This window comes from Haliaeetus leucocephalus, unplaced genomic scaffold, assembly GCF_000737465.1.
Source record: "Haliaeetus leucocephalus isolate CR32 unplaced genomic scaffold, Haliaeetus_leucocephalus-4.0 Scaffold587, whole genome shotgun sequence".
In the NCBI taxonomy this organism is placed as follows: domain Eukaryota; kingdom Metazoa; phylum Chordata; class Aves; order Accipitriformes; family Accipitridae; genus Haliaeetus; species Haliaeetus leucocephalus.
Genome location: NW_010973023.1, coordinates 5,697,202 through 5,719,669, shown reverse-complemented (window position 1 = coordinate 5,719,669; position 22,468 = coordinate 5,697,202). Strand labels below are relative to the sequence as shown.

General features: G+C 43.8%; 1 protein-coding gene across 1 annotated transcript in view; it reads right to left on the bottom strand.

The window, feature by feature from the left end:
• LRRC16A (leucine rich repeat containing 16A) overlaps positions 1-15,234 on the bottom strand; it is a 211,431-nt gene extending 196,197 nt beyond the window's left edge. The window contains exon 1 of the mRNA XM_010578007.1: positions 15,171-15,234. Within this exon, the coding sequence (XP_010576309.1) occupies positions 15,171-15,234 (64 nt within the window). The remainder of the gene's footprint in view (positions 1-15,170) is intronic.
• Between the last annotated feature and the right edge of the window lie 7,234 nt (positions 15,235-22,468).

The window sequence follows — 22,468 nt, the reverse complement described above, 5'->3', positions numbered from 1 at the left end:
GGCCCCGGCCTTCGGCTGCGGCTCCCGCAGGGCCTCGGCCGCCAGCGAGGTCTCTGGTAGCAGCACCGGCCCTCCTCAACAGACACTCTGCCTTTCGCAGATGCGCCTTCAGGCTTTTGCACCGCGGGAATTCTCTCTCCTCGTTAAAAAAAAAAGGTGTGTGGTTACGAAGGGGGTGGTTGTCATCCTCACGTCAGTCCTCTCGCCGCCTGGGAAAGGGATTGCCCAGGCTGGATCGCTTCGAGCCCTGGAAGAGGGTAACCTTCGATCCAGAACTCATCTGCCTCTCCCTCACTCCCCCACCTTATCTCCATAGGGACGGCAGCCGCTTCAGCACCTGTTCTGAGATAAGGCCCTCGCTGGAGATTGCTTAGCAAACTCCTTGGGCGAGGGGAGGCGAGTCTCTGAGCTCGTGCTAGGTTGAAGGGCACCGAACGTGCCTTCTTCCCCAGGACCCAAGAAAAATCCACAAATCGCAGCGTTTTGCTTGTTGCACTTTACTGCTGAGCATTTTTGTCGTGCGTAACAGCCACATTATAGAAACGCGGCACGTGAGCTGCCTAATTGTGCCTATAAAAATAAAGACAGAAGGAGGCTTATTGGAGGAGAGCGGAGGAGGAGGCTCGGCAGCACTGGAAATCCTTCGGCTTGCTTCTGGTAGCGATGCCTAATTTCAATGAAAGGATCATTTTCACTGCAGCAGGACTGTGATTGGCTGCCCTCCATCCTAAAGGGGTGGATTACTGCATAAACCTCACATCTCAAGTACTCTACAAGTGAGTGACGGATCTGGGAGATCAAAGTCATTTTTGTCTAATTAAAAAACCTGAAACGCGTTCAGTGAGAGCAACAGCATAAATCCAAGAAAAGTTGTTTTGCTGGTACAGTACCATACTGCTGCGCTCTGTGTCTCAGGGCCTACTGGATACCTTGGGTCTTCAGAAGAAACATGAGTAGCAGTTTGAAATTGGTGGGACCCGTCAGGCAATTTTGTGATGATACCCCATGGCACCCACCAGCTCTCTAAATAATGTCAGTGATGGTTTTACCAATACAGACAGGGTTACTACCGAAATGGCTACAATTCGCTCTCTTTCCAGTTTGCTGTTTACATGTAATGAATAAGGTCGTCCTTTAAAGAAAATAAACAAAAAGTGAATATACTAGTAAAAGAGTAAAGAAGCTGTGTGCTTTTAATATATAGCAATGTCAATCAAATCTTTTCTGGATATGTCTGTGTATATATATAGAACGCACTGTATTCCTTTTCCATTGACTGTCTTCTGCTCCCTTTTCCTCACTGTATCTGCATCCTTTTCTGAGGTATGCAGAATACCTGCTGACCTCTTCCTTGCCTTCCTGCCAATCTTTCCTCACAGCTCAGCAGAAAACTGTGTTTCTTGCTTGCTGTATACACACAAGCTTACTTCCACGAGGAACACAGGCGTCTTTTGACAGGAAATCAAAAAAGAATTGAGAAGTTCACATCTTTTCTAATACGCAGGAGGGAAAAATCAGATCATTGTGTCTGCATAAGAGGCTGTGTAATTTCATGCAGTTACTTCTGCACTGAGTGTAATGCCCTGTGTTCAGCTAAAACTTCCAGAAAGACACCTTCTCTTCCATCACTATTCACTTTCTCTGCAAAACATGTACATTTTGGATCTATGACCGCTTATACACAAAGCATGACAGTTTCTCAGGCTGCACTAAGCCACTGCCTCTTTTCTGTCTGAACCAGTATTTGAAGCATGGACCCTGCTTCCTTGGCTGCTGCCAGACAACCGCAGGCCTCTCAGCATGCATCAGCTGCAAAAATGATGTGTTCCTTCCAGGCCTGCCTGCCTGCAGTATTCTGCTGGGATACTGCTAGCAGCTCCTCCTTTGCAGCTTCCTACCACATGAGCTGGCCAGCACAGCAAGCCCAGGATGTGTAAAGGAAAAAAAAAAAAGAACGATGGCAGCAGGAAGGGCTGTTTTGTTTTGTTTTGTTTTTTAATCACTAGCACTATAGGCTGATGAAGTAGCACTGCCAAGGCTACTGTATAATTCCTGCTTTGGCTCCTAGGAGACTGGACCTGGTTCAAGGTAGGGGAGGTACAGACTAAACCCAGGTGGATTAGTGCTCCCAAAGCCAGGTTCAATCAGCAAAATGCATCATTTCCCATTCCTTATTCCCTGGACAGGAGGCAGAACATGATTGCCCAGGAAGGCCGCTGCTTCCTGCTCCTCCAACTACAGCAATGCCTAGATATTGGCGCTATCACAACATCTGTCTGGCCTGGGAAGAAAAGGACGTTTCCAGTCCCAAGGGTTCACCTCCCAGCACAGAGAGGACTGGACCACCTTCCCAGGGATCCCGAACAGTCAACTCCCAGACCCTCCTGGACGGAGACTCTTCTCCGCAGTTTACAGGCAAAGCCACACCGTGAAGACTTTGCTGGCTTTGTAAGGAGGTGTGATTTTTGTCCTTTCCTGGTGACCCTTACTCACCACTAGTCAGTTCAGCAGGGACGCAGTTGTCACAGACATCTTCCCCAGTGGCAAGGAGACTTGAAGAAGTTCAGCCCCCTACAGCAAGTCTTCCACACCCGCTTGCGGCTGTTTACCACTTTCCGTGTTGTGCCAGCGTGAGAAATCGTGAGACCGCATTGTAACCTGAATCAGTGAAGGAGGTCAGAAAGGGGATTTTTGTCATTTCAGTAACTGAATTTTAATCATCTTTTATCCCTCCTCGCCCACCGATAGAGGCACATCGGCACAGCCGAGGAGAACAGAGATACCCAATTTAAACTGGGACAACTGGGGCAGATTCAGCTGGGTTTCCTGCCTGATCTCAGCGGCATTTCCATAACTCTCAGGTGCGGCTCATGCCCTGAGATGCTCCTGAGCAGTTCTTGCTGTGTTAGCAGGGCCTCCTAACCTCACGTTACCTGCATTGGTGCAAATGATCACAACCTGGGTGCCCTAGCTAGGATCACGCTCCAGCAGTAGTGCAGCATCGCATATCACACGTGCAGCAGGCACGTGGAGAATGGAAAGAGGTTACATTGTCTTCTGCCAGAGCAGAAGATCTATGAAGTAATTTTAAAGTCATTCAAAGGGTAACCCATTTGCCTGCCACAGGGATGGGATCTGTGTGGTTTTGTTGGAGATATTTTTTCTCTAAAGATTGTTCAAGTTCTTGTAGTTTCTGGCGTGACAGAAATACTGATGAGAGTAGTGGGCTGGATCGCATGTGAGTTAGATGGCTGCAGGGAACGTTGCAGCATCCACAGCTTATATTTAACCCACAGTGACAGAGCAGGGGAGAACTAGGAGCTTCAGAAGACATTGATCAGGGAGGCATTTGACACAGAAAGAGATGTGGGGGGGGAAAGTCCTCAAAACTGCAGCCTTCGTGCATCAGATTAACCATTAATTGCATGAAGTAACTTTTGAGGAACTTCTGACTCCACCTCTCGCAGGTCTGTATTATCATGTCACCTCACACCTTGTATTGACATACGGTATAACGTATTCCTGTTTTCCAGCTTGCCTGTTGCCCTTGTCCTCCTTCTCAGCCTAAATCTGTCTTCTCCTGCAGATAAGGCAGGTGTCAATATGAGTTGGTGCCAAGCCATGCGCACCATCATAAGGTAGGGTATTCATAGTCTCAACTGCTGCGTGTCCTGCCAGCTTCTCTGCCACTTGGATTATGGCTTTAGCACTGAAGAATCTCAGTCTTTTTTTCCTGAGAAGAAACAGTATGATGTCATCGATGTTATGATGTGATCAGTAGCACGATCCTACTCCTGCTGAAGCCAGTGGAAAGATTTCGGTTGCCAACAGCAGGTGTCAGACTGACATTCAAGTCACACCCTGGAGTCATCCTGCTGCAGAGCAGCATCGTGGTGGGAGGAATCAGATGATCCAATCTGATTTGCAAAGCTGCCTTGCGGCATACAGCAAAAGCTCAGAATGTCTCATGAAAGACAGAACTGCTCATGAAAGACAGCTTTAGAGATAAATGACCCAGCCTTGCCAGTCACATTTCTAAGAACAAATTCAAAGGGGTGAATTCTTCTCCAGCTATGCCTTTGCAACCCCATAGATAACTGTTTACTGCCCTGGTTGAATGCAGACAAAATGGAGCCATACTGTCCCATATACCACAATACTAGACTGTCAGGCATTCCCAAGAGCGGTATCATTTAAGGAAGTGTTTCTTTTCAATCACTGCCATTATTATGGGCATTTTAAAGACCAAGAGGCAGCTAATCTGCCACTCTATCAAGGTATGTGAAGCACAATTAAGACACATACTTCCAATAATGCCTGAGCTCAGAAGTTCATGAAGTCTACTGATCCATGCCAGCTTTATTTCCACTCAGGCTAAAACTTCCAGGTTTGGACTCTCTCCAGTTTTTTGTTTGTTTGTTATAATTTTTACCCAGTAAATATCTTTGTGTTCATTGTCTATATGTGGTGATACCGTTAAATGCGATATTTGGGACCCTCACATTGATCACATCTGTTCAGAAACCTGTAGATGTTCCAGGACTTAGGGGTGTTTTGACGTAAAACACTAATTAGAAAAAGAGCAGAAAACAAGTAGCTAGCTAATTGCACAATAATAAATTTGTCTTATATTGCTGAATGATTGGATGCCTGCTTTGGATTTCAGCAGTTGAGACAAAATTGATAGGGAAAGATGCATGTGCTCCATCAATCGCTAGTTTGGCAAAGGAAATGGGACACTTGTAAGTAGTCTGTTGTTCTCTGTGTCTTTTCAAACCCTTTACTCTGGGTTGCTGTATGCTCTTACGATTATTTCAGTACCCTGCACACACACACAAAAAAAGTATTTTGTCTCAATTTTAAATAGGGTGAATATAAATGCAGCAGCAAAGATGTATATTTTGATAAGGCATACTTTGATGGTAGTGTTAAGAAGAGAATTACAAATTGCAGCTGATGCCTCATGAAAATCTTAATAAGAGAAATCTATTCAGAATAATTCTGGTTACTGTACTGTATTATTATATCATCTATTTCCATATTCCTCTTCCCTCATTCGTTTTAGCAGGCAGATTTGCATAAAACCAGGATCATTGTTTCTTAAGAGCTCATCTGCTTCTGCTACTTAGCTCTCATGTGAAAGCATAATCCTCTGCATATCCCATCACATTTAGTTAGACACTGTTATAATTTTTATGACTCCAGATGTGGAATAGAGAGCAAAAGCGAACAATTCCTAAACATGCAGCCTAAACCGGCGTCCTAGTTTTCTCTGTTCTGTACCAGGCATTACTAGCGACACGTGGAATACACTTAGCAAGATACTGAATGGAAATGTAACATTTTAAAGCATTTAAAACAGGTATGTGAGTGTTGCAGCTCCTTAGCTCACCTGTCACTAAGTCAAGCTGCACAATTTTTAGGGTCTGTGAAACCCCATTTCTCCTCCACTAGAGGCTTTCACTATGTCCGATGTCTCAGCAAGCCTCTTTTTCTTACCATGGACTCCAACTTAATCAAATGACATGCCTTGATTGGGTTTCCATCAGCCATGTGAGACTGACTATCCCCTGGAATCGAGGGAGTGAAACATGCTCCATAGACGTTATTTGTACTGTCTGAAATAACCGAAAAAGAAGACAGATTTTCTTCATGGCCACTGAAGCTGATGAAATGAACTTGTACAAAAATAAATCTGGAGTAGTTCTGACCTAAATTTCAAACTGAATGTGGTTGTCTCCTTTAAAAGTTTGAGCTTCTCTCTCAGCCTTTAGTATTCTTACTCCTTCCCTCCCAGAAACTACTAACAGCCCTTCCATCAATACCAACACCTTTCATTCAACCTAGCAACCTCTGCTGCAGAAAATATGTTCTTTAGATCTCAGAAAGGTTTCTCAGAAGCAGCACATTCTGGGGAGGTCACTGACCATGTGGTGTGTCAACAAGAACCTTAAGAGAGTGTGCTAAGCCTAAATGGCGAGAAACATAACCCTCCAGCCCAAGAGACAGGGAAGAGAGGATAAGAAGTGTAGAGGAAAAGTTGTCTTGGATTATACTGCCTTGGGAGCAGAACAAGATGAATATGTGGAGAATAAAGAGAAGACTGGCAGCAATTACAGGTGTATTTTAAATACCAGATAGCTTTCTAGCTACATTTTGCTACCAGCCTTTTGAATTTCAGCCACCTTTAGGAAAAGACTGGGATATGGCTAGAACATATAACTGCAGGAGTCTCCTCCTTTCACACAGAAGATGTGAACTCTGATATGATCTGTGGCAGTAATATTTTGTATGGTACTTCTGCTCCCTCAGCACAGGCTTTCTCCTGCGTAATACAGTCAGAGAGCCTGCGCCTCTTTAAGTTGATACAAGAGTTACAGAGCTTTGGCTAAAAGGTTTTCAAGATCAACAACGTGTTGGTCTTTTTTTCACAGATCGGAGTACTGTTAGGCTTGGTTCACTACTATTTTGGGGGACTCACTTTTTTGTACTTAGGCTTGCACCCACCTTGTGAAATCCACAGTTGCCTCTGGTTTCAAGAGAGCTCCATGTGAGGATGAGATCCTTCAGGAGGATGTCCTTGCCATTTCTGTAGTGTCCAGAGTTGTCCTAGATGTTTTGTAAAATAAAGTAAGGAACATCAGTCATGCCTGAACAATTTATGAAAGTTTTACAAATAACATATAGAGGAATTAGCAAGCGGGGAAAGCAATGTGAGCAAACAACAAGAACATCCTAGCTGCATGTCCCTAATATAAAACAGCATCAGATGTGATATTGCAATGTAGTAGGAATTTACTGGCAAAATGAGATTGCCGTTTCTGGGGCTGGCCATACCAGGATGTTAACGTAAGGGTTGACTAACACAGCAAAGTTGAGGTCACACCAGTTTTTCTGGATGCATATATGTCACCAATGATTTGGAGCAAATTATTTTAAAAAGTGCTACTTTTCAGGTTCAAATCATGTCTTTTCAAATCTGACAAAGAATCCTATGCAACAGGATTATCACCAACACACACAACCTCCTCTCATTCATGTCCATGCATATGTTCCTCTGAGCAGATTTGCCTCCATGGATGGCCATTTACTCAGTCTTACTGAAAAATAGTATCTTTAGACTGTTAATTCCAAGCCCTGTTTCTAATACCTGAAGTGGCTGGTATCTGGGGGCAAATGCCACCACTGAACCAAATGTTGTGGGAGGTTCTGGTTTAGTGAAGGGGCAAGGACCAGTGCTTGCCATTCATCATGGCCCTCAGGGTACCACAGGGAAGCCCACCAACAACCGACCAACCTCTCTTCACAATCCAGTTAGGTGTTCTGCTCCCCAGCAAAGGAGAGGTAAAATTCAAATCAGTGGATTTAAAAAAGCAGGAGAAACACCACCACACCACGTATGTGAAGAGAAAGCCTGTATTTCTATTAGTGAGCTGAATAGCCCAGTGAGTTGCTGGGTGTTGAGGATGATGAGCATGTGGTGGCTTGTATCTGTTCTAATGAGGTCCCTTAGCCTTCAGAGGGGTTCGTGGAGCACCTCGGTCACCATGCAGTGATGGAGAGTTGTTTGCTAGGTGGCACTTGGCAGGCTGACACCAGGGAACGGCTTTTTAGTGCGGATGTTTGCTTTCCAGGGGCTGAGTATGGTTCCTGGCACAGTTTATTTCTGAAGTAAATAAAGACTTAGCCTAAGCATGCTCTGTCTCTCCTCTCCTCTCCTGCATGGTGAAGGGTGCTCAGAGTGCTCTTCAACACAATGAAATCACTGGACGTTTTGCTGCAGAGGCAATGACCTCAAGCCAGCAGTGCCAAAGGAGCACTTTGAGAACAGTAGAAGGAAAAACACTTGTAAAATTCCTGAGAGAAGCCACAAATATGAGGAGGTCGCCGAAGGAAAGCCTGCCTTGCAGTTCCATGGTATGCCATCAGCAAAAACAGCCTAAGATGTTTCTGCTCACCCTATTGCCACATTTCGTAGTCACTTGACTGGGTGTACTGGTTTTGACGGGGACAGAGTTAATTTTCTTCGCAGCAGCCTGTGTGCTGCTATGTTTTGGGGGTTTGATGAAAACCATGTTCATAATAACACGGGGATGTGTTAGCTGTTGCGAGCAGCCCTTACACATCGTCAAGGCCTTCTCTGCTTCTTACGCTGCCCCACCAGCGAGTGGGCTGGGGGTGGGCAAGAGGTTTGGAGGGGACAGAGCTGGGGCAGCCGACCCCAATGACCAAAGGGACATTCCATCCCATACAAGGTTGTGCTAAGCAATAAAACCTGGGGGGGAGATTCCCGGGACTGCTGCTGCTCGGGGACTGGCCGGGCATCGGTCAGCTGGTGGAGAGCAATGGTGGGGTTTTGCACCACTTGTTTTTCTTGGGTTTGTTTTTTTCTTTTTTGGTTGGGGTTTTTTTGTTTGTTTCCTTCCTTTCTTTACTTATTAAACTGTATTTATCTCAACCCACAAGTGTTCTCACTTTTGCCCCTCCTATTCTCTCCCCCATCCCATGGGGGGAGTGAGCAAGCAGCTGTGTGGGGCTGTTAACCCATAACACCGGGCGGTTACAGCTCTTTGCAGGGCTGTACTGTAAACCAGGTGAGAAGATCCAAGTGAAAAACACGTCAGTATACCATGACATTGAGGTCATACTCCTAAAGAGCAGATGCTGCAGAAAAATCACAACTGATCTTTTAACTTGCTGTGAATGCTTTAGACCACTCTTCCATTTCTCTAATCTCAAATCACCATTGAAAAGACCACACAGTTACTGAATGTATTTGTTATTGGAAAAGAATTACCCACATACTTCTTCAGAAAATAATCAGCGATTTGCAAAGCACAATTTTATGAATAACTATTTGCAGTTTCTAATCTCCAGCTCACATTTGGATCTCAGTTACAGGTGCCTCCCAGCTAAGGGAGCAGAAACAAGACTGCGTTATTTAGGCCAGGACATAAAGATGGCAAATAGGGAACTGTATGGCTGTCTGTAACGTTCACAATTTACAAGCTGTGCTTTTCAGTCAGCGATATAGGTCAAATGGTATTATTTCTGTTCCCTCTCTGGATGATTTACATAATAAACTAGCACAACAAGAACAGCGTTTTTCACAATCAGCCTGAAGTTTGCTTTTAGCATATGAGCGCCAGTTCTCATCAAGTTCAAGTGCTCAAATGATCTCTGAAAACAATTATGAAATGGTTACTCCCTTGGTGGACTCCAAATCTACTCATGAATTTGATTAGAGATTTTTGGAAGCATTTTCCCCAGTCGTCAACCTTGGCTGTCACTTTCTGTAACACAATTTCTCAAAGCACAAATATATCAGTTTATTATGATTATGTGCAGTAAAACAAAGCAGTGTCAGGGATGAGTTCGTATTTAATTTTTTTCATCTTCATTTTAACAGAAAGGATCCGGTAGCATTTAGTGGTCTTCAATCTGCCCCTAAGTGGTTAATTTACTGTTCAGAACAGGTTTTTATTACCCTTTCTTCCTTCCCTGCCTCACTGCACACGTGCTCGTCTTTTTTTTTTTTCTGCAACTTGATGCTTTTGGCTCCTTTCACTGTGTATTATCTGCTGCTGGCAGTAATCTTAGCTCTTCAACTGACAGCAAAATTATGAGGTGCTCAGTACAAGATGACAATTTTCCTTCCCTCATTCTAATTCATTTGCGCCGCCATCAAGGAGTCAGCATCGTCTTTTCAACGCGTTAACAGCTCTCTGCTGATAGAAAGCATTAGCTCCCCATTCTTCAGCAAGAGGTCAAAACCGATTTTTGTTTTGTAACAACCCATTAAATTTTGTGCTTTGGAAAATTCCATCGCTCTCCAGTGTCAAATACCTAGGCTGTTGCCTCAGCTGGCACACAGGGGAAAAGAGGGTTTGCTGTGAGATACCGAGGGACGCACGCAGGCAGCCAAGAGCCTTTCCTAGAGAGGACCGTGGTCTACCACTGGCCTTGCCTGGTTGATCACTTGCTTCTTTTTTTGGCATACTCTTAAGAAAGCCTCTTTGTTTCAGTGTGCACACAGAGGCTCCTGGCATCGTTTTGCTGGCTTTAAAAAAGGGATAGCTAAATGTTGCTGTAGGCTTTTCTGAAGTGCAAAAGGTTTTACGCGTTACCAGCCAAATCCTAGCAGAGACAAGACCTACCTAATTTGATGCAAATAGTAAAGGTCACCTCTGTAACTTCCACAAGGTGTTCACACTGACTTGATACACCATCACACAGCCAGTAAAAAATTATAACATATTATGTACCTCAACAGGAAAAAATAGGTACCTGCACTGTTTCTGTATAAAGGGCATGGCTTTATTCAGTTTTCTGTACAGATGAGCTCATCTGGGTAGACAAGTGAGTTTCCTTATCCCCAGGTAGCTTCATAACAGGAAACCTTGATCAGTGTTACACACGCTGATTTACATTCAGCCTAACGGAAGCCTAAAATCTTTGTCAGACAACTTGCATTAAATTGTTCGGTGAGCACAGCTGTGTTTCTGATGGGTGTGCAGGCAGATTACAAATATGACCTTAAAGATGCCTGGCGGCAGACGGAGGGGTCGTGTAGAGAGCGAGGGGCTTCGCTGGCCCCACCAAAGTGCCCAGGCGTTGGAGCAGAGCTGGGCTGACCAGCTCCATTCGAGGCAGCATGAAGCTGGCAGTGCCGCTCCTCGTGCTGCAAGCAGACAGATGGTCCTGGGTTTTTCCTACCTCTCTTTCAACTGCGCCACGTTTAAATACAAAGGGTAAAACTTGCAGTAACTCAAACCCAAAATATCTCAAACAGTAAGTATACAGTACGGTATACATACTGCGATATTTGCAGATAGGGCTGGGAGGAAGCAGAGGTGGCAAACTGTGGTTTTGGGTGAAAATAGAAGTTGAACAGCTAATTCAGCATCCACCTCAGCAGTCAGGGCCCTGGCAGGGAAACCAGCAGGACTCTGGGCTCTGCAGCAGCGATAGCAGGACACCCCAAGGACAGGATTTGGAGAAGAGAAACCTGTTTGGAGGAAGAGATGCACATCAGAAAAAGCCCAATATTTTGAAAATGTCGAGGAGATCCAGCTTGCTTCTACCCCAGCTGCAAACAGAGCAGCCACAATTGCTATCGCGGCTTCATCCCACCCCAGGGAGCATGGGGGGGGCTCTGCGGGGGGGGTTTGGGCACCTCCTGCCCATGGCTGAGCAGGAGCAGCCTGACACAAATCGGACTGGCTGCCCCTTTCCAAGAGCAGGGCTGTAGGCACATTTCCCAGCAAGCTAGGAGCTCCGTGAACCTTTAGTTTATTGCTGCTGCCCTGGGAGTAGTTGTATCTATTTCCAGTTTTAGATCAGGTGGCATCTGAAATTAGTGTTCTTTAATAAGCAGCAAAATGTGTGTGTCAGCATCTCAGGGTGAACACAGATACAATTAGACCTTTGGTAGAGCTTATTTGTGCTTTACGTGCTCCTGAGTACTCTTCAGATTCTGTCCCATGGCTGTCCTGGATTGTTTGATTTATTTATTTAGCCATGATTCAACAAAAAGAGGGGAAAAAATGCCGCAAACACAAAGACTTCACTCCTCCTCAATCTTCCCAGTTGCACACACCCGATCGACTCATTTCCTTTCTCAGAAAAGGAATTAGGCCCCTGTGATGCCATATTTCCAAAACAAGGATGTTCGGCCACAAAACCTTTGCCTCTGTGCTGGGGAAAACGTGCCAGACGTCCTCACTGCACGCAGAAAGGGGACCAGCCCAGGCGCTAGCGCACAACGTACCCCAGTTAGCTCAGGGAGATGCAATACATGCCAATATTAATGCATGCACCAAAGCATTAGATGCAGTATGTGCCAAAGCTGCTGAGCTGCAAGGCAGCAGGAGATGCTCATCCCTCCAAGCACGGATGCTGCAGCCAGATCGGGGCAGAGGGAAATGGCAGGGGGTGGAAGCTGCCCAGTGAAGTCTTTTGAGTTCCCTATAACATTTACACAAAGCAATCCCTCCCCTCCTGAAGCAACTCCCTGCTTCACCAGACTTCGGATCCTCCTTGCCTTTTTCCAAGGGCATTAAACTATCATTTGCTTCTCATTCCCTTGGAAGACCCACCTAGTTTTTACTAATTCCCTTGCTGAAGTGCAGCTCTGCTCTCCCCAGAGACCCTTCACAGAGCTTGCAATGTTTACTGGCTAATGATTATTTCCACATGAAATAGGCTTGGTTTGAAAGAGAAAGTGTTTTCTTGAGCTGCCAACTCAGTCAAGTCTCCAGCAGTTGAGCTGGCTTTCTTCCATCTTAGGCACCATCGCTAGCAATCAAGGGTCCTGCCGACAAGCTCCAGACCCCAGGCTGTACCTGTGTGACCGTGTGGCCATCAGTTGACGCTATCGGTGACAGCTTGCTGGATCTGGTGGCTCTGGTACAGTCACATGCAATGAAGTTAGCAGAGCTGGGGCTGGGCATGCTGCAGAGGGGTGCTAAGAGGCATGAGAAGCACTAAGGACTAACTGATAAGGTCAGGAGATACCTACCCAGGTAAAAACACACTGTCTTTGTCAATTTTCAGAGTGTGGATGCACTAAGAAACTGTTTTGCTGTGGACTGGGCAGGAGTTTTCTCCCCTTTCTAGCTTTTTCCAAACCTAGAAAAAAAATTCCTAAAGAGAGACCAAAACGCCTCCCTCCCTCCCCAATATAACATCACGGAGCATCAATTCATGCATATGCACACACGATCTTGCTCACAGGGAAAAAATACAGCAGCACTGAAAAAGACAGTTCAGAATGCCACTAAATTACACGTGCAGTGTAATTTGTATTTTTCCTCCTCAGCAAATCAGCGCTATTCTCTCCTGCTAGCACTGGGAGTGAGTCCTTGAATGCAGAACTGCCATTTGGAGCAAATGAAGTTCACCCGGGGAACCCAGAGGGATTTCAATGTCCATTAGCTGTGGTAAAAGGGAAAAATGTCTTTACTATATTTCAGCTGGACTATTACTGCTCTGTTAGGTTTTCTGAAAACAAAAATGCTGTTTATACAGCATCAGTTGGCAAGAAAGTATTTCATTATTAAAGCACTGTTGAAAAATCTGGCTATTTATCAGACATTTAAATAGTGTCGAGCTTTTTGAAAGCCTAGCTTTCCCTTTTCTTTTTTTCTCACTTTTTTTTTCTTCTGTCACTTGTTATTCAGAAGCATTTAGCGTTCCTGGATGTGTCTCTAGAGTTTCCTCTTTTTTGCTGACCTTTTTCACATCTTCATTAAATAGAAACATGTTGAGGAAAGTACAACTTTTTAATATATCTTATCAAAACTGAAATATTGCAGAAAAATAATGACGGAATTGAGTTTTGATTTAATCCATTAGCTATGCGGGTGCAGCATGTATGTAATCTCGATACAAGATGGAAGGAGAACACTTTGCAGTTGAGGTTTATGCTCGTCCTTTGCATTTACTGGCTTTTCATTTTCTATTTCCCTAGCTGCCATTGCTCCTGGAAGAGCCATAAACTTTGTGGCAGCTCTGCTTGCGAATAAATCAGCCATTAGTTCTTCTTGTGAGTAAGGATTGACACCTTGTGGCCAGAAAGTGCTAAAGAAAAAAATAAGCCTATTTGATTTTGAATCATCTGTCCATTCCCTATAGGACAAAGTTTTCTTCAGCCGACATTTATTTAGGTCTTTAAAGAGTCACAGAAATACCAGCGTAAGTATGGTTTGTGCTCTTTCTCTTATGGTTTTATATGGTTAAGAATGATTAAACTTCCCGTCTTCCAGGGAGAGAAAATACCTTTGGATGCTTTGCTCCTCTAGCAGCCAGAGAGGGGTTTTCTGCTCCAGCCAGACTATCCTTTAAGGAGAAGATAGCTCAAGGATCATCTCACTGGAAGACTTCACTCCCAGTCCTTTGCTGGAATTTGAGGAATAATTTTTCTCCACTGGAAGCATTTGCAAGACCTGGGTGAGCACGAATAGTACAATCTTGCAATGGAAATCGCTGAGACTGTTAGCCGTGGGTCCCCAACCCCTCATCAGCCCGTTTCAGGAAAAACCTCAGCCTAGGGAGCAGAAGAAATGTGTGAGAAGGCCACCACGATCCGGGGACAGGATGAGGTTTGGCTACTTCAGGATGTTGTTTCTGCTTCTGCCATAAAACTTGCATATAAACTTCGACATTCTCTTAAAAATCTCTGTTTCTTAATTGTTGTATTAGCAAAAAACAGGACTCTGAAAATCTTTTTAGCTCAAGGAAGTGGAAATGTAAGGGGCTTGAAACACCCCTCACTCCAACCCAGCATTTCCTGCTATGTGGAGATTTATTTTTACTGTTTAACTTGCACGAGCTCCTAGGAACAGGGTGTGCTGGGGTTTGTACTAAAAAAATACTCAAAGGGTAGTTAGACATCGTCTCACATCCTCAGTGTCTACAGAGTGGACAAAAAGTGTCAGCTAGGCAAAACAGATTAAAGTCAGGGATGTGAGCTGGGAAGACAAGACAATAGAGTGAAAGGGGGGAAAAAAACCAGACATTTCTGCTCATCCACTGAGTTTAGGTGATATCAGATGAGAATGATCTGTACATCAGCATTGGAAAGGTGGATTTTGAGCAGAGATGCCAGAGAGGGTATGTCTAACTTCTTTGGATTTTGACTGAGAGTTTTTCCCAAGAAAAAAGTCTGTTTTGCTTGTGCAGAGTGCCCAACTTCTCCCAAAGTACGACAGTCATGTCCTGAAGAAGCCCAGGAAAAAAAAAAAATCACTGACTTTTTCATGGGTAACCATTATAATGATGCAAATGACCATCCGCCCACAGTGACGATACCAAAGACGCTTTAACCTGTACAACAAATGAAGTCAGAGTGATACAGATTTCCCAGCTCTGTTGCTATATGGGCTTTAAGTTCACTTGTGTGTGAACCTTTATGAACTTAAAAGCCGAAAGACCGATCCAAACCTCTTTCCTAAGTAAAGAGTAATGCCTGTTCCGAACTTCCTGGTTTGGGAGAACGTTTAGCTCGTGCAGGAGCCCTCCTGGACATCACACGTCCTCCCCAGATACACCAACCATGTTTGGGGTCAGTAGCAGTAATAACTCTGTTTGCAGGTCTTGTGTGCATTACCTTGCATGTCGTTCTCTTTATTTTCTCTCTGTTAGGTGACGACAGCTCTTTCTCCACTCACCTATCGCATCAACCAAGTCAGTCCTCTTGGCTGGAGCTATCTTTGCCCAGGAGCCATTTAACATTTTGGAGCCTCTGATAAAGGCTAATTCCAGCACCGAGCTATTCAGCTGCAATGAACTGGCTGTGTCCAATGCTGTGTGAGAGGGGTCATGCTTTCACGTATGCTGAATCCCATGTCGATATAAAGTTGTGGGGCTTGCACGCACAGCCGTATTTCTGTCCGTCAGTCCAGAGGGTGTCAGATGGATTGATTCAGCGCCGAACTAGCTGGCAGCAGCAGAAGGCACTCGAGGCTGTGCCACCGTGCACCGTAGGAGAGGAGTCACCTGTGATTATGCTCCAAAAGTAGGACAAAGGATGAGACACGTCTTCATGACCCGCCCAGGGAAAATGTAGTGACGTGGGGTTTGGGTACAGTTTTGGTTATGGCCAAACCTGGAGGGCAGGAGCCCTAGCATTTCAGAAAATGGGTCTAGGACAAGAACCAGGAATTGTTAGTTTTCAGGACTGAAAATCTGGGGTCCTGTCTTTATTTAATGCAGGTAGAGGACCTTAGGTACTTGGCACTGCTTTCTTAGCTTAATCCTTGGAAACCTTTCAAAGCTCAGCTGGAGAGGGCCCTGAGAAACTTCATTTGATTCTGAAGTTGACCCTGATTTAAGTATGGAGTTGGACCAGGTGACCTCCGGAAGCCCCTTCCAACCTCAGTTTTTCTATCATTCTCTGAGTTATAGTTATCCCAGCAAGCTGTGTGACACATCAAAGCAAGCCTCAGAGCAGAAAGCTTTCAATAAGGCCGTGATCAGGGTCTTCACTTTGAAGAGAAGCTCAGGCCTAACTCACAGTTTATTTACATCATGATGTAAATGCTACCGCTCCACTGGAGACGCAGGATGCCTCCTTTTGCAGTTTTATTACAAACATTTGGGATGTAATTTTGAAGTTTCAGCTTTTGAAGCCTGGAAGTTTCAGACTTTCAGGAGAAAATGAATGTGCCTGTAGGATTGAGGCAAACCGTTTTTGAAACATGACTTTGCAGACTTAATGATTTTTTATATTTCCTGGATGACCACTGATGTGCCTTTACAGCGGTGTACTGCATTGAAGTCTTTGATTCTCTGCAATAGTCTCTGCAATAAGCCTAAAAGATTCTTTTTATACAGTCATTTGTTTCAGAAGGGGGGAGAAACAATGCCCAGAAATGTTTCATCAGGCATGCTTTTCTAAGGCAGTCAGTGAGTAAAAGCATCTGAGTCATGCGCAAGAGGAAGGGAAATTTTGCATCAGACTATAGAGCGATTTGAAGCTATTTCTCTCCTACCGGATCTCTTGTGCAACCTCAGTTTGAGAACACAATAGGTTAGAATATAGGTTTACACTTTTCTTTGGCTTTGAGTCAGGCCATTGGGGTCTGTGTCAGCTTTACAAAGTCAGGAATCATGAAGGCAAATGAATGCACTGGGACTCCATGTAATATTAGCTGCAATTGCTGTGGATTCTTTGTTTACAACTGTTCCAAGAGGTGAGCCGCACCTTCTGACAAGATTATTAAAAGAGATAATTTATCTTAAGGGGTAGTGGAAGGTAAATAATAACTCATCTTTAAAAATCTTATTAGTAGTATAAGTGCTACCTCTTTTTCTGGTTTAAGGTAACCAGATATGTTATAGTTATATGAGAAACCTAACCATTCCTTATTCTATAGGATATTATTAAAAATTATTGAAGCATAGCAATATTCACTTTTATATAAATATGAAATCAGAATCCTAAGAAATAAATTTACTTACAGAAAGTCTATTGTGAAGACTGAAAAACAAACAGGGTGTGAGCTTCCTTTGTGATATGGGACTATATACCACAGTGCTTGCAAAAGCATAACTATACAAAAGAAGGACATGAAGTCCTGGCCCACATAGTCTTTGGGAAGCTCTCTGAGTGCTGTGTTTGGTGCTGGAGCCACAATTGCCAAAAAGTAACTTCAAAGAGAAAGATGCAGGGTAATAAAAGTATAATCCGGGCTATGGAAAACAGCGACGTGTTAACAATTGACACATATTTAAAAAGATTAAGAAGAGAAAAAATATTTAGGAGAATACTGAGTAGAGCTAAAACCAGGATATAGGAGATGAAATTGATAGAAAAGATGATTAAAAGAGCTATCAGAAATGATACTTTAAATGAGTAAGTAAGGGAGCAGGCTTCAAAGGAAAAAACAGAAAGCAGCTAAGTAAATTTCAGAATGGATATCACTTAAAAAGCATACTTATTCTTGATTAAGAGGCTTTTATAGTGAAACCTACTTATCTAATTAAAGCAGAGGTACAATATAATTGTAATAAAGTGTTCCAAAGGTTCTTAACAGTCACAAATCTGCTGCTTACTTTTTGGTATTTTGTTTGGGCGCATCTTTTCAAGGAGGAAGACTACAGTAAAGTCATGCTGGGAGCTTTCGTATGAGCTCCACTCTCACAGCACCTCCCATTTTAGGCATCATCCTTTGCAGAAACACAATCCTACCCACCCTGAGTTTATGCATCTGAGAGGGTTTAGCAGTTGGTTTAGCTCGCACGCCTGAAAGCGTGGCTTAATGAGCTGGCTTTACTGTACCAGGTAGCTGTCTGCAGTGAAAACAAGGAAGTTTAGGAAAAGATTAAGGAAACATCAGAATTGTGCCTTGAGTACAATATTTATTTATTGACCCATAAATGGTACGGCTGTATTTTCAATGTTTGATGGGAAAATGCTAAGATAAATATTTCAAGAGGTATGACTGCTATCTCTCCTGCTGTTATTCCCAGTAAGCAATCTATTCTGAAAGCTTTTTTGTCAGAGGTGAGCTTCCTGCAGTGTTTCTGACTCAAATCTATGTATGCAAGTGGAAAGCATTGGGTTATTTCTAAATCTTAAATGCTTGATGCTTTGTGGCAGGTCCTGTAGGATAGTTGAGCATAGAACAAGGAAGCTTTTATAGTTACCTAAAAAACCCCTTCTTCCTGTACAATGGTGTGCCAAGTTTATTGGTAGCATAATCCAAATGCTTGCCAATCTCTGAAATTGTTTCTAAAAATATTTAGTAAATACATGATTATCCAGTTGAGATTTCTGGAATGATTAATCCAGTTAATTTTAGATGAAATTGCCCACAGGCCAATAAGTAAAATGCAAGGGGAAAAAAAATTAAGATAATATACTGAACTTTAAATAATTAAAAAGAAAATATTGTGTCGCCAAACACAAAATTCATGCATGACCCCTTTGTCATCTTTTTTAAAGAGTACACTAATTTTCCACCACGCTTTAAATTAGGGTGAAGAAGCCTATCATCCCATCTTCCAATTTTTACCTTTCTACTGAATAAAAAGTTGCAGGAGGCAGCCTGTTTAGCATCGAAGAAAGTTGAAAGCCTATTTTCCACATATTTTTAAAAATACACAGTGAGGTTGTGGCCCCAATGAAATGTGCAGCTGGAGGAGAGCAGGAGTGGGAGGTAGAAACTGCAGCTGGAAGCAACTTCTCCAGCCCTGGCCTGGCCAAGGCTGCTTTGGCCCCAGAGCAAAGTGATAGTTGAAGGCCATGTGTAGAAAAAAGTGCCTTTCCGATCCCTCTTTTTTTCTGGAAGGACTACCTGTTCTAACAGCAGCCTGGATACTCCACTGATGCTGTTATTCTGGAGAAATTATTTATTGATGCCACAATCCTCAAAGAGCGTCAGTCCCAGGCTTGTCACAGCCATATACCACTCTTTGCAGGTTTCAGTCGGTTCTTGGATGGGGGCTGGAATAACTCTTTTTAACTCGAACCCGTCAGAAGGTTAACTGCCACAGCGGCTATCAGAAACATTTGCAGAGCAATAGCAATATCCAGCCTACCAACAATTGTGAAAGCCAGCATTTCCCCAGCTGGCGGAGAAACTCGCAGTGTTAGGCCAATCCGTGGTTTATCTACCCAAGGTAGGTGCAAGCACATAGCTTTACAGCTAAAATAGGGTACGTGTATTCCACCCTGTAAGCACTTCAGGAATGTCCCAGCTAGGGAACACACATCCAAGTGATTGTCTTGACTTTTGATAACAAAATTGAAAGTATTTTCTTAGTTGCGAGGGGCAGTTCTTGATTTCAGGGGGTTGGAAAGCCAAAAGAAAAGCACTTCTCCGCCAGCACGCCCAGGGGGTGAGGACCTGCAGCCTGCATTTCAGTACCTCTCCCTGACAGGGGAATGAGAGGTCAGCCCCTTGCCGTAGCTCAGCCGTGTCAGGAAAAGCACCTATGGACAGAAAGCAAACTCTCCAGGTAGCTTCTGCTTTTGAACATCTGTGAAATCATTATGATTTCAGCAGGGGATTACATATTTAATGACAGAAAGCACTGTCAGATCTGACATGCTGGACAACACAGACCATCCCATCCCATCCCATCCCATCCCATCCCATCCCATCCCATCCCATCCCATCCCATCCCATCCCATCCCATCTCATCCCAATATCCTTCTTGTACTGAGCCAACTAGTGCAGAATAGGGTGGTTCAGCTCTAAAGTCGAGCTTATTATGAAGGCATGAAGACTGACTGTATTCACTAGCTATTAATTGCTTGGGCAAAATGCAACAGCAAGTATTTGCGTTTTAAAATAAACTGAAAAATGTTCCGTTTAGGGAAACGATGACTTGAAAGTTAGGAGGAACTGGTCAGTAGGTGGCACAAGAAGAGCACAGGACTGTGCGGCAGTGAGAGCTGAGCTGCCGGGGTTGTATCCTGAGCCATCAACTCTGACAGCTTTTTTTTTTTCCCCTACAGTATTTATAAACGCTCTTACCCGGTGATTTAACTAACTGAATCATTGCACCGAAGCACACGGAGTGAGTGGCTTAAATGGAAGTTCTCCTTGAAACGCTAGTTACTCCGTCACTGAGTGCAGCGTGTGCTCTTGACATCCACTAACATCACTGTACCTTATCAACTGCTTTCAAGCATTAAATAAGATTGAATTCCACTGTACATCAACATAGGCATCTGAAACGCCAAAGTACAATGCTCTGACATGTAGTGGGCTTGTGGTTTGCTAAGCTGAAAAATTATTGCCTATATTGCAATCAGACCATCTTAAAGCCTTTAAGAGAAGTGGGGGAACCTAGCCCCACAACAGATCCCCTCTGCTGATGGAAAAGGTTCATTAACTGTGCTTGTTTATCAGCAGCATGTTAGGGAAAAAACTAGTAGAGCCACACGTCAGGGCTTCAGGCACCCATTTGTGGCCATCACTCTCTGCAGGAGGTCTCTGTCTTTCTAGAAGAATAGCAGCAGCCGCTAGAAAACCACATTGCGCTGGGAGGTCAATGAGGAGCATTGGATTGAGGGGTTATATTTAACCTTGGAAACTCTGCGATGACTGAAGGCTGTTGCCTTCGTTGGCTGTTGCCAAGGTTTTTCTTGCTGATTGGAGTTACAGGAGCAACATGACTGGGTGCGAACTGCCTCTGTGGTTCCTAGTTCTACTGTGCAACTGCATGTCTTTTTCTCTCCACCAAGATTTTAAAGTAAAATGCAGAAAGGCACATGTACTGGGTGCCCTGCCTTGTGACTCTGACATGTCATCATTCATTTACAAAGAATGAGCTGGAGGAAAATTGAAGCGGGGGGGGGTGGTGTCAAAAATGATGTGCATAATTAAGGTTTTCTGAACGTCTCCTTTGCGCTTTGGTGCCAGATGACTGCATGCAAATCACCCAATAAGTTATGAAGAAAATAATAATGAATTGGAACCAATCAAGTGTAAAAATGACGACTTCCGCCTACCCAAAGGTAAAAATATACCTACAAGTACCATATTCTAAGCTTAGGTGTGTTTGTGTTTGAAAAAGAACAAAGAGGGGGGCAAACATCAAATACTGAAGCAAACAAGCTATCATCAGCACAAATATACTTCTCATTGTAATGTCTTTTCCTTAAACAAGCAAAATTGAATGCTACATAGCTAGTCTCTTACATTATTCTTATTTATTTGTCTGTAGGATTCTAAAAAGACAATTATAAGCATTATTTAAGCATAAAATACACAAAGCCATCATACCTTTCTCATTTCAGATTTGATTTCTATTTCCAGTCCACACATACCTGCTGTTATATCTCATTTATTGCTGTAAACTACATGCATCAGGGTCACTGCAAGTAACTGGTGACACTGAGATCACAGCTGTGCTGAATTCTAATCAAAAAGTGACTCTCCACCACTTAAAGTTCCCTCAACCAGTATTTCCTTATTTCTCAAGTAAAGAATGGGCAAGAGGGCAGGAAGCCTAACTCTGAGATACAATTTATTAAAGGCTGGAAATATGCTGGGATTGCCTAAGGCAGCTGGAGACTGGATGTGGTGACCCAGGAATCTCTTCTAGTCTGGTACAGCAGATTCAAAGCATCATATGATGAGTCCTTCTTGATAGAAACAGAAATAGGTGGTGGTGCCCATTCACATACCAGAAGCATGTCGGTGGAGAAAACAGCCTGGGTTAGCTGCTCCCTGTTATGCCAGCAGTGTCGTCCACCACAGTATGTGGCTAATTCACTCTGACTGGTCTCAAAATGAAATTATTGCGCAATGACTCAAGACTCAGAGCGAATTCTTCATGTTTTTCGAAGTGTTTTTCTGTACCACCCATTACTTTCATTTCTGATCAGCTCCACATGAATAATCTGACATGACTGATGTCTGGCAAAATGTAATGGAGGTCCGTGGAATTTTATATCTTCCCTTCACAATGATTTGTGGGTTTGTTTCTATATTTCCAGGCTGTTCGGGGTTGCATGCTGAATCCTGTGTGAACTCCCAGTGTGGATGAGCTACGCGTGAGCTTTAACACAAACCCCAGGGGCAAATATCACCAACTTTTTCATATTCCCAATACAAAATATTGGGAAATACTACTTCAAAATTCTACTTTTTCAAAGTAGATTCAAAATACTACTTTTAGTCCAGACCGGGATGAATCCAACAAACTTTAAAATGAAGCTCAGATGCATCTGCTGGCTTTTATCTATCATTACAATGAGAGTGCAAGATTTACCTGGTTACGTCAGACCAGAAAAACTGACGATGACGGCTCTTTGGATGACCCTACTACAAGATTCAAATGGCAACGAAACCTGAAACCCCCCCAGCCACCGCTCTCCAGTTACACCAGTGTGTGTGGAAAGGCTTGCAGCCCTCCTGTCCAACCTTCAGTGGTCTCACAGCAGGACCTGCGATAGGGAAGGGCTTCAGGGGTCCTTTGCAACACAGCTGGTGTGCTCCAGACCCACTTC